This window comes from Temnothorax nylanderi, unplaced genomic scaffold (assembly GCF_030848795.1).
Source record: "Temnothorax nylanderi isolate EJ_2023f unplaced genomic scaffold, tnyl_v1.0 TNYL_tig0174_pilon, whole genome shotgun sequence".
In the NCBI taxonomy this organism is placed as follows: domain Eukaryota; kingdom Metazoa; phylum Arthropoda; class Insecta; order Hymenoptera; family Formicidae; genus Temnothorax; species Temnothorax nylanderi.
The window spans coordinates 218,242-230,859 of NW_027249236.1; the positions used below are offsets into that span (position 1 = coordinate 218,242).

Genomic DNA, 12,618 nt, shown 5'->3' on the forward strand with positions numbered 1-12,618 from the left:
TTTTTTCAATTTTTACTTATTCCGGAAATATCAGTCCATGGGGAGCCCAGTCACAAAAGTTTCGGACTTTTCCGAGATTCCGTTTTCCGAATTTCTGACTGCCATGTGACAGCACCCTTACAACATCCATTGTAGACCGGGCCTTACGCTTACGCAAGTTACGCCGCATGTGACGATTGTGACGGCACCCTCACAGTTGGTACTGCTGGTAGGTGTCTCCGTGTTGTACACTGTAGTGACACGTTTGTGCATGTTGTGCATTTGTGTGAATGTATGTTCTGTATGTACATACGTTTACTTTTCCCCAGAGGTAGGCACGAGGTAGGCCACAAACTTATATCCACTTCGTGAAACCGTCTCCTTTTTCCCAGCGAGATATTCCACAGCTGTCGCCATGAATTCTGGTGCGCTCAATAACCTTGGAACCTCGCTCTACGTACTCAACCTGCATGTCGACATCACCGAGATGATGCTGGACAAGATATTTTCAACGGTCGGGCCTGTGAGGCTCACAAAAGTATTCCGCGACAAGAATACTAACAGCTCTCTTGGCTACGCATACGTTGGCTTCAAATGCTGGTCCGATGGTAATTTGATATTTTTATTATTATTTTTGTTATTATTATTATTATTATTAATTATCGTTGCCCCATTCCCACAATGGCAGTGGTGGTAATCCACGTGGTCAACGTGAACGTAATCGGTACACGTGAATCGCCACGTGCTACTTTCATACATCGCGCCGACGCGCGCCCTGTTGGATCTGGTTGGATCCTCGTCGTTGCTCCACCGTGGGTGCTTTTCATAAGCGACACAAGTGTCATTCTGTCTTTTTTCAATATCTAGTGAACAACAAAGGGAGCTTTCTAGCAAGCGACACAAAGTCGACGCAAGTATCGTTTTATCTTTGTTACTCATCACCAAAAAAGAAAGATAGAACGATGCTTGTGTCGACTTGTGTCGTTAACTGAAAAGCACCCATCAGTCGTATGTCGGAGTCGGATATTGGAACGTAACCGATGATCCAATGAGGAAAATTCGTTATCGAAAAAGAAATTCTCTTATTGGACCATCGGCATGCGTTTCTGACATCCTACTCCGACATATGACTTGTGCCGGTTCTACAATACATCGCAAACGATGGCAACTGCTAGTTGAAAAGTGTTATTTCTGATTGCCGATTGACAGTTACCGTCGCCAAAAAAGTTAAAAGTTCGCCAACTTTCTTTTTACAATCGCAATTGACAAGCGCAACGTGGAAATAACATTTTTCAACTACCAGTTGTCCATCGTTTGCGACGTATTGTAGAACCGGCTTTATTATAAAACTGGCCTTAATACTTTGACTGTCAGCGTGGTTATCCGGCATTATCATAAGTCTTTTAAGATGCTTGTAAAAAAAAACACTATATTGTTAGCTCTATATTATTTAAAATTCTATATTAAAATTTTAAATGGTACAAACAGCTAAAAATATAGACATATAACAATATAAACAAGTAGATAACAATATAAAGTATAAAGTGCACTATTCAACGTAGTGCTCATAAGGATACAATTTTATCTAATCACATTACACATTATTTCATTACATACTTACCATAATGCAGACTGTGAGTATACTGTAACGCACACGATAAAGCAGGGCACACACACTTTGCCGTAGAACGTAACAGTAAGGTTTCGACCAATCGTGTTGCTCGATTCGGCCGTCTAACCGTACAAGTAAGAATCGAGCAACACGATTGGTCGAAACCTTACTGTTACGTTCTACGGAAAAGTGTGTGTGCCCTGCTAAGACAAAACTTGTTAGGCAGGCAATGTGTTAACTTTTTTTTTAAGCTACACTTTCCGCATTTAAAACGAGATAAATGAACTCGAGATAACTCGAACTTCAGAGATATTTTGTTTGTTATCAATTAGAAAAGCATCTATTTTTATATTATATTAAAAGATAAAATCATGGAAAACATTATTAATATATCTTATTCTGTAATTTTACATTAATTTCAATTGTGAGAGAAAAAAAGGAATCAAAATTTGTAAATTTTAATTGAAAACAACGAATTTACAACCTATAACTTGGTTTAGTAAATGTATTGCGAGATACGCAAACAGAAAAATACAAGATTTATTCTTTTCATATATTATACTTGGGAGGATGAGTTCATAGAAAATCATAGTCGCTGTGCAATTGCTCGTCGCACATTGCGCTCAAGTTATGAGCGAGTTACTTTTTGTACATTTTCAAAGGTTATTTGGAATAAAGACACTTTTGCGTTCCACTCTACAAACATATCCAATACTATAATTTAATTAAAAAATATTGAGTTTTTGCAGATGCATCTTTAGTTTACAAACTTTCGACAGTTGCAAGAGCAAGTGTATTATACACACATAAATTGATTTAACAATAAGGAATACACTTTTAAGCATGGCAGTAAAATATTTAAATTATTCAACTTTCGCAAAGATGATACATTAGCATAAATACATATGTAAACGTTTATGTTTCAGCCGAACTGGCCATTGATATCATAAATTTCTGCATTATAAACGGGCGGCCTATTCAGATCATGCGGTATAAGGACTTTCCCACTTTAAGCAAGTTTGATGACAAAAATGTATCTATTACAAACCTAGACAAAAAGATAGATCATCAAGCGCTGTACGATACATTTTCCGCGTTCGGCAAGATAGTGACGTGTAAGGTTGAGAAAAGCGAATCAAAGGGCACGTCAAAGGGTTATGTCCATTTTGAAACGAAGGAAGCAGCCAACAAATCTATCAAGGAGATCAACAAGATGTTGCGAAGTGGCAGGAAGGTAAAGTAACGCTCTTTACCCATCAGGATAAAAGTTGTCACTCGATTGATTCGTTTATCAAATCCATAGACTTATGTACATAGACTGTGGGAGCGCTTGCAAGGCAAGACTTAATGAAAAGAATAGTTATATTCCCTTTCTATTGTCCTCCGACATGTCCTTGTCGCACAGAAAGAAAAGAAAAGGTTTAAGGTGCCTTTTCACGTTGACGCTCGATCGGCTCGACGCTCATCTTCAGTGAGCAAAAATCTTTAGAAATAATATTTTTTATTTATATATATATTCGTAAAATATTATTACTTGAAGATATTACTTGAAAATAATTAATATTTTACGTATTTCGAAGCCTATTTTTGATTGTACTGAGACGATCAACGACGATTCAGCGTCAACGCTGGATGTTGAATAAATTCAGCTTTATTTCTTGACGCTAGCGTCAAATCGAAACCACGTGACCCTAGAAATAATATTTTTTACTTATTTATATTATATAAGTAAATTTATATATGTATATAAATAAAATATATTATATTTGAAGGTTTTTGCTCGCTGAAAATGAGCGTCGAGCGTCAACGTGAAATGGCACCTTTATAGTTCTTATCACGCAAACTTTCTCCAATAGAAGTTAAGCCAAACAAAGATAGATTGTCCTTGCACTTGTTCTCTCTTTCTCTGGTGTCATAGCTTCTTGTAGAAGCGCTCAGTTCACGTATATAAGTCTTTGATCAAACGAGTGTTTCTTTTTTGTTTCTCAATGTGGATTGCGCTCACAGGTATACATTGGCAAGTTTATCCCACATAAGGAACGCCGAAAGGATTTGGAAGAAAAGGCTGATGTTTCATTGTTCCCAAATTTTCACTTTGACGAGGACATGACTGACAAGCTGAATTACGTTCGGGACGATTACAAGCCACAAAATGCTGATCAAGAATGTCAAGTACTGGCGGCACAGCTTGGCATCTATCGTGACATCATGTTCGCCGAACGTAATACAGGTAATATTAAGGAAATTAAGAATAGAATGTTACAAAAGCAAATTATTATTACGCCTGTAACAATAATTTGCTTTTGTTTAAAGTTAAACCTGTATTTCTTTAATCCTTAAGATACAAACATGGGTATTACGTCCGATCAATTTCTATCCATAAAAGTTTCTTGAAATTTTAAAAAGTTTCCCATTCCTTATCCGCTCCTAAAAAAATGTTCGTCTTGGGAGAGACCTTTGTGTGATGGGGCGAAACCAAAACCATCAGTTCCTCTGTAAATAACGTGTCAAGATAAGAGTTAATCATCCTGATAGAAATCGAGGTGTATATTAGATAAGAATTGGATTAGAATCCGGTCTTGTAAGTTCAACTATGAATCAGTCTCTTGTGTACAGAACCAGGCATTATCCTGTTAAATCCTGTATTGTTATCATTTGTATTATTTATTTTGTCGGAGTTTGTTTTGAATATCTAACAGATTAGTCATGTATAAAGAAGTACCACAGACCGCTATTAAAAATGAAATTAAAAAGTCATAAATGTTTTGAAAGGCTTGAAAGCAACCAGAAAAGTTGTTGTCTTTTAGTGGAATATCTGAAATGGTTTCTATAGAGGATGGTCTGTAAAAATAAAATTATTATTTGTTAATTAAACTTATTTTCTTATCTTACAAATGAATGAATATGTACTTAATTATTGTAACAATATAATTGCCTTAACATTATTATATTGATTATAATATTGTACAATAATAATTGTAGTTGGATTCAAATATTAGTGAAAATAATTGTTACTTTACAATCTCTCTGTGTCTCAGATTTACAAGCAGTTCGTGGTGTCAGACGAAGCCGTTTCAGGACCAGTTTTCGGCGTTTAGAGGGATTACACGTGCGCAGCGAGCAGTCACTGTTCCATTTGCGCGGTTGGCGCAAGCCTTTGACTGGCTCACATTTAGGGCCAGGAGCCGCTCACATCGTTGATCGCAGCGCTATCACAAAAGCAAATGCTAAGAGAATTTCCCGGAGACTCCAAGGAGACATGTATCATGCCTTAGATTCATACAAGTGGGCTTCAGTGTTCCCCTACTCTGGACCCGTTGACTTGAGCATAAAGCGTGGTACTATGGTTCATTAGAACCGGAGATCCGGCTAAGAAGAAGAAGAAGAGACATGTATCCACGACTGACTGGTATCGTTTGAAGATTGCAGAATTTCTGACGCATAACTGCACAGCCAACACGTGACCATTTTGCATGCTCATATGCAGATTATTTCGCATAAGGCATTTCCAGGGTTACATTTGCATGAAAAGAAGCAATGACATTGGCTAGTCATTCCTATACTTCTGGGCTGCGTTCGGAAACGTCACCCGGGTACACACGGGTATACTCCCTTCTCCTTCTAACTCGCTGAGATAGAAAGAGAAGGGAGTATACTCGTGTGCACTCGGGTGACGTTTTCGAACGCAGCCCTGCTGTAGTAGCGAGTGAAGCCTGAAATTGACAGTTTGAGACAGAGCAAGAAAGTTGATTTGCCCCTAATACTTTCTCACTTTTTCTTTCTTTCTCCAGTATAAAATATTTTGTCAAACGCGCGCGTTTGAAAAAAGCACGCATTTGATTAGTGTAACCTATGGAGACGCATGTTTGATGCGGGTTATAACGCGCGGAAACGCGTGCATGGAAACCTGGGATAATGGCGACTCTTGACAGTCGCTCTAAAGGCCTCTGTCCACGATGCTAAAATTTGGTCTAAGTTCTCGGACCAAGTTCTAGCATCGTGGACACAGGCCTTAAGCTAGAGTAAAAAAAGGGCAATTAGGGGCAAATTATATACGTCTTTGGAAAGAAGTTATAACAGTTGCAACAAATGTTGATTTTTTATATAACAAAGTCGGCTGAAAATGTGTGAACTATATTATTTAATTTCTAAAAACCTTCAGAAACTATTTTCTTTAACATATATTCTCTTTTTATAATAGGTCTATGGATGCTTTTGCGTTACACCACACATGCGCCAGAAATCCAGCAATCTTCCAACACTGCTGACCGGTAAGATCATCGGTATATTGCAGGAGATCGACGACAGCAAACCTTTATATGCTGGAGCACATGGAATCCGAGAAGGCCAAACTCGACGAAGCCGTATTACTGTGGTGTGAGCACTTATCAGGCTAAGCGATCGCGCAAAAAAAAAATAATAATAAAACGTCTTATCGATAATCTTTATTTTTAATAAGAAGAATTACATATCGATAAGTTTTAAATTTGATTCGATGTACATCGTGCGTGGTGTTGTCCACTATTTTATTTTATTTCTTTAAATTTATGAAATTATAATCGTGTCAATGTATGTTTTCGTAACGGATTTACTTTTCAAGACGTAACCGGCTCCGAGATATCACTTGAGAAAACAGAAATGTACTTTTTACGATATAAAATTTTAAGGGAGAAATATCTTCGTATTCGGCATATTAGAATGCGGACACGTTTTCTGAATGAGCGGTTACGTTCGCCTTGTGTTTGTTTACTGAAGGAAACGGAATGGTAAAAAGATTCCTAGTTCTAGAATTTTAAGATAATAAGTATTTCTTTCAAGATACATGTATATAAGACTAATGTTCAGCAGATGTAACGATTAAACGAACGGCTTATGAAAAGTTAATTTAATTCAATAGATCTCATGTGTAATAGACAGTATTAGATAGGATATAACCGCAGGCAATTAACGTATACAATTGTTACATCTGCTGAATACGTTTTTTGTTTTAATACTTTTCCGTCTAATATTAGTTTTCAACTATTTCTTACCAATTTTTTTGCAAAGTGTAATTAATTGATTTTATTTCATTATTTTTAAATAAAAATGTTCAGAACAGTGAAATTTTTGTTAAAATGTTATTTTATAATTAATTTTTTAATTATGCTTTAAAATAAAACTGGATTTGATCCGAAAAATGGTTCAAAGTGGTCAAATTTCAAATTAAAAAAAACAAAATTTTGATGTAACGTAAACAAATGATTAGTACCGGGGTGCTACGGAGGCACCTATCATAATCTACCAACAAAACTAAATAATTATTTTGGTTGTGGTACTGTGTAATGAAAAAAATGTGTTGATACGCAGGAAAATTTGTATTTTGTGACTGAATCAAAATATGAAATAAATATGAAATAAGTTCTTTAAAGATGTGATATCAGAATTAAGTCGCGAGCTTGGAAGCCGTTTGTATGATATGTCATGAAAATCTTGGCATTAATTATATGAAAAAAAACCGTCGTTAGTTCTGAAACAGAGAGCTAATATTATTATCGAGGACATAAACGTACTTTCCTTGATAACTTGCACAGTTGTGACTGCATCTGGTTTCAGTTTATCCCTATGGTTTCTATATAATTTAAAAATATTAAAAATATATAGATAAATAATTTTTAACTTATGCAAATATATCACACATGGTATCTTTTATTGCTTAACAATATTTTTCTCAAATTTGCAATACGCAATGTGCGCAGGTTTGTGGAAGTATACGCGATAAACGATAAATATATATCCTTGTCGTCTACACGTTCTTACATCTAATCAATTATCTCGGAAACTTATACATCCTTCAATCTGTGACAAATGGACAAGACATCATAATTACGAAGCATAAAAATAATCATATACATATATCGCATGATTTCTTTCAATAAATATGTCGCGTATTTATTGCACTGTATAGATCGCGTACGATTTTCAATTTTGTGAATTTCTTATCGAGGAACAGCGTTAATACAACGATATATTTAATTTGTATAACGTCATTTCAAAATCGTCTTTTCTTCCGCTATTATTTCCACGATTCTCATGTCGAAATTGTTCAACTGCAAATCTAACGTCTCGATTATATGCTGTAGTGTTATGTTTCAATATTTAAATTTTAAACGAATAAATACAAAAATAAAGCCTAAGTAAATAAGTGTAACCGAAGTAAACAATCCCTCGATTCGTCACATATATATTCAGTCCTTCATATTAGTGGTTGAAAGTCACAGCCTCTTCGGCTATCCGGTATTCTAATAAACATACGATGTTGCCAGACAAAGGAAAATATGAGCAAAGGTAGAACTATATATTACTGCTGTCAGTTCACAACGGTCCGTTACAGAGGATTATTAGGAGCTGTAGAGTGACTGTGCTAAAATGGATATTCTTTCAACAAATAATGATCCATACAGCTGTGCGCTACCAGGTACTTTAATTATTTAATTAGCTACATGAAAATGACGTAAAGGATTTAAAATGTTTTTATTCATTCTTTTTTAAGAATATAGAATGAAATGACAAATGTTAGCACAATTCATATGGGAAGATGAGATTCTCTTCCCATTGTACATACATTTAATATACGTGTCTTTAGTAATTAACAATTTTCAAAATTAGATTGCTATTTCGCGACGTTAATTAACTTACAATATTCTCAAGTGCATAAACTGTGTTAGTATAAAGACTTGAAAATTATTTACGTATTATAAATATATCAAGAAACACGGTAGTGTCTCGCGTAAATGATACCGTACGCAATTATATTAATTTTAATTACAATATATTGTTTTTGTCATGTGCATTACATTTCTATATTACCAATTATTACCAATATTAACTTATATATTTTTTAAATTTATGTACCTGTCTAATTATTAGAACTCGCGCGTGTAAACCATACCCATTTAGAGTTGAATGTGGATTTTGATCAAAAAGTTCTTGAAGGGAAAGCGATTTTGAATATAATAAAAAAATCTGAATGTGAAAAAGGGACTATTGTGAGTATAAGTAGTGAGATATTTCTTTCTACATTCAGCAAAAATTTTGATTTATTATTGATATGTATGGTAATGCCGAATAATTATAGTTTCTGGATAGCTGCAATCTTGATATAATAAAAGTCACAGATTCTAAGACTGGGTCACCGTTATGTTATGATATTGGACTTAATTGTTCTTGCGGAAATATATTTAAGATAGAGTTGCCAGGAAATCGTGTAACATATAAAATAGAGATTGAATACAGAACAAGTGAACATTCACGTGCACTAATTTGGCTAACACCTGAGCAAACTGCCGATGGCAAACATCCTTTCCTATTGTCTAACACTAAGGTAAACTCACAGTTACATATATAAATAAACAAATCAATTTATCTTGATCAACGTACGTTAAATATAGATTTCAAATCTTTTAGTATACATATGCAAGAGCCATGTTCCCATGCCAAGACACACCATCTGTCAAAATTACGTATTCAGCTAAGGTAAAAATTTATACATAGACGGTATTTATATGGATTCTTTACTTGTTTATACATATAAACACAGTAACATGATTATTATTAATACAATTCATAAAGTAATGAAAAGTTTGGAAAGAAATTGTTATGTGTAAATAAAATTAATTTAAATGTATGTTTGTGAATATACATATGTATCTATAATATATTTATAATAATTTATTTATATCTATATATATACATATATGTTTACATGTTCTTTTAAGCTGTTTTGGTAAAAATTAAATTAAACGGTCCATTTATTTTTTTTTATGTATATTTCATGTGTCTTAAATTCTTATTTCTAGATTTCAACACCAAAGAATTTTAGAGTTATAATGTCCGCAAAATTGAAAAATATAATTGTAACTCAAGACCAAGCCATGATATATGAATTTGTTCAAAGGAGTCTAACACCGGCTTACGGGGTAGTTATTGCTGTGGGATCACTAAAGGCGGCGAGAGTTTGTCCAAGAATCAATGTGTATGCTGAATCCAAATTTATCGATGAAAGCCGCACGACGTTTGAGAATTTTGAAAGCATGTTGCAGATTGCCGATGACTTGTATGGATCTCCTTTGGGTAAAACATCAACTAAATTACATATACTTATCAACTTAATAAAACACACACACAATAAGTTTTATTTTTGTAAATTAGAAATCCTCTTTTTTTTATTTATTACTTATTATTTATTATTTATTTATTATTTATTTATTATTTATTATTTATTTATTATTCTTTTGTTATTACATTAAAATTTCTAGATAAACAAAATATATGCGTGCTTCCACCAACTATCTCACCCAAGTATTTCACAGTACAATGTCGAAACGTGATATTTGTATCGCCATCCTTACTTCGCGGAGATATCTCTTTGATCAGTTCACTTGCTCAGCAAATCTCACACTTATGGACCGAGTATTTTGTTGTAAATTATGATCATATGTGGTTGAGTAAGAGTATCGGTATGTTTATTTGCAAAAAAATTTTAAACCGCATGCCGATTAATGGGAAAACGAAGGAATTTTTACGAATGAAAATGGACCGCAAACTGGTAAAAAGGGTAAAGTATTAACTTTTATTACAGATAAAACAAATAAAGTAATAAATAACGTCGAACATGATGCCAGATAACAATATTTTGTAACACACACACACACACACACACGTGCGCGTTTCGGTATTTCTACTATATGTATATTATTACCGAAAATGTATTATAGATTGAAGGATACAAGGATATCGGTATATTACAAAGTTTAATACCCAGATTGGGAAATATTTCGCCTAATGATCTCATGGAACGTGTGCCTTATGAAGTGGGATGTATGCTCTTGGAAAAGTTACAGCATGAATTAGGAGGACCATCGGTATTCGAAAGATATCTTAAATTATATTTTTATACTTTTCTACACAGAAGTATAAACACACAAGATTGGATGAAACACTTGATTGAGTACTGTGCTAATTTTTGTGAGAAAAAAGAGGTGACGCAATTTTTATTCAAATAAATTATGGTTTTATCAGTATTTATATTTTTAGCATTAAAAATAATAAATTTTGTGTTGTTTTAGATGATAACTTCTTTTGATTGGAGCACATACTTTTTTTGCACAGAATCACTTATTCCAGACATTTCAATAACCGCGTTGGAAACAGCATGTTGGAATTTAGCGGAAGAATGGATAAGATGGGATGATAATGCCGAAGATATACCTCGTAAATTCGTAGAAGTAATATCTTATTCTGATATTGAGAAAATAGAACTTTTAAAATACCTATATGATTCGTCTGTCGGCCTGACCGCGATCAAGATGAAATCAATGTCAAATTTTTATGATTCCCATGTCCACACTTATGAAATACGGTAAATATGAGTATCCGCGTTTAGACTGATTCACATTTGCGTAATGTAACACACACCTATTTCTCAGGTTCCGTTGGATACGTTTGTGTATCAAAAATCGATGGGAACCTATAGTTGATACTGCCTTGAATTTTGCCATTCACTTTTCTACGCCAAAGTATGCGTGTTCTATATTTGAAGATTTATACGACTGGAAAGAAATACGTCTAATAACGATCGAAGCATATAGACGCAACGAGAAAAAGTTCGTTCATAAAACACAGGAAAAAATAAATTCAATTATGCGGCTAAATTGACACACATTAACAACCAAATCATCTTTTCTTTTTACAAAGTAAGTCAATATTAACTGACATACAAAGTAATTTATTTATTGTAGAGAAAAAGAGTATAACAAATGTTGTACAATTTATCGAAAGAATGTAAAAATTGATTTTTATATCATACATATTTGGATAACTTAACTAAAATTTAAAAAGTTGTTTATTTTGTATGTGAATTACAGGTCTAAAGATTGAAAACGAGTTGGTGCGCAACATGATATGACAATTCTTATTCTCTAAAAATATTTAAATTTGTGAAAAAAAAATTAATTATATAGAATATAAATAATTTGTTAATAATCGATAAATAAATCTATCTCTGCATGAACATTTCGTTAATTTTTTTTTGTAATAAAATGAAGTACAGCTAGGTTGCTTCATCTAAAACATCAGTCCATGTGACCGCACCCTTAGATTGCAATAGTTCAAGATTTATGCGGTTCGATTTCTGGGATCTCACGATCCCATCATCGAAATTATTTGTTAAAATTATGGATCTAGAAAGCGAACTGCCCGCAGTACAACATATTGGCAACAGATTTGCTCGGCTATCGCAAAAAAATCCGGCATCTCTTTCCGAATTTATTCGCTTTTTACCGGCACAGTCTGCCAATATAATTTGATAACAGATTGTCAACAGAAACCAAACAAAATCTGTCATTTTGTAAACATTTAAATTGTTACGAATCGGATTTTGCTGACAAATTTCTGCAGAGCCAATCCGTCATTATATTCCGTTAGCAGATTTTTTTATATGCCTGTAGGTATTCTATCGACGAAATTTGCAGCAGTCACTTTCAAAATCTGGTCTCGACAGATTTTCCGGGGAGTTAAACGCGCCAATTTCGATCTAAGATCTCATTTGTATACGCGCGCCATTACATGGCGGTGATAATGCGGGGTCTACAATGCGAGTCGCAAGAAATTGACCAATCACAGTCGATTATTCTCCTCAAATTCGACTGTGATTGGTCAATTTCCCACGACTCGCATTGTAGACCCAGCATAATGGGCGCGTTCAGCAGACACAACTGTTGCACAACTGTTGAGTTCGTCTTATCAACCCTCTGCGTTGATTGATTGGTTCTAAAAAAGTAAGAGCCAATCACGTTCGACTGCTACTGAGCGGCTTGGCTGAACACGACCAATCATGGCTGCGTCTTTCTCTCTTGGGAGACACAAGACACAAGTTGTGTCTCCTATCCTAATTTGTGATTGGGTGGATCCAAAGGTAAGAACCAATCACATTCTACTGCTATTAGCCGTTCAGTGAGCGGTTCCTCTACTAGCAGTACTGGCTCAACTGG

The 12,618-nt window shown here is 34.4% G+C and overlaps 2 protein-coding genes across 4 annotated transcripts; both read left to right on the plus strand.

Annotated features, from left to right (window-relative positions):
- The first annotated feature begins 245 nt into the window (after positions 1-245).
- Positions 246-6,694, plus strand: LOC139778184 (polyadenylate-binding protein-like). 2 transcript variants are annotated; one of them, XR_011719502.1, is made up of 6 exons: positions 247-310; positions 372-587; positions 2,518-2,825; positions 3,599-3,821; positions 4,630-5,000; positions 5,793-6,694. XR_011719502.1 is itself a non-coding variant. In XM_071716042.1 (5 exons), exons 1-5 carry the CDS (start codon positions 274-276, stop codon positions 4,944-4,946), a joined length of 1,101 nt encoding a protein of 366 aa, XP_071572143.1. In that variant the 5' UTR covers positions 246-273; the 3' UTR covers positions 4,947-6,694. The 2 variants fall into 2 exon arrangements, 1 of the variants encoding a protein (XP_071572143.1); XM_071716042.1 differs by having other exon boundaries at positions 246-310; positions 4,630-6,694.
- A 427-nt stretch (positions 6,695-7,121) lies between these two features.
- On the plus strand, positions 7,122-11,639 carry LOC139778181 (leukotriene A-4 hydrolase-like). 2 transcript variants are annotated; one of them, XM_071716035.1, is made up of 10 exons: positions 7,122-8,045; positions 8,498-8,616; positions 8,706-8,951; positions 9,035-9,103; positions 9,427-9,700; positions 9,886-10,184; positions 10,345-10,608; positions 10,696-10,988; positions 11,056-11,322; positions 11,494-11,639. In XM_071716035.1, exons 1-9 carry the CDS (start codon positions 7,997-7,999, stop codon positions 11,282-11,284), a joined length of 1,842 nt encoding a protein of 613 aa, XP_071572136.1. In that variant the 5' UTR covers positions 7,122-7,996; the 3' UTR covers positions 11,285-11,322; positions 11,494-11,639. The 2 variants fall into 2 exon arrangements, with proteins under 2 accessions (XP_071572136.1, XP_071572137.1); XM_071716036.1 differs by having other exon boundaries at positions 9,940-10,184.
- Positions 11,640-12,618: the final 979 nt, after the last annotated feature.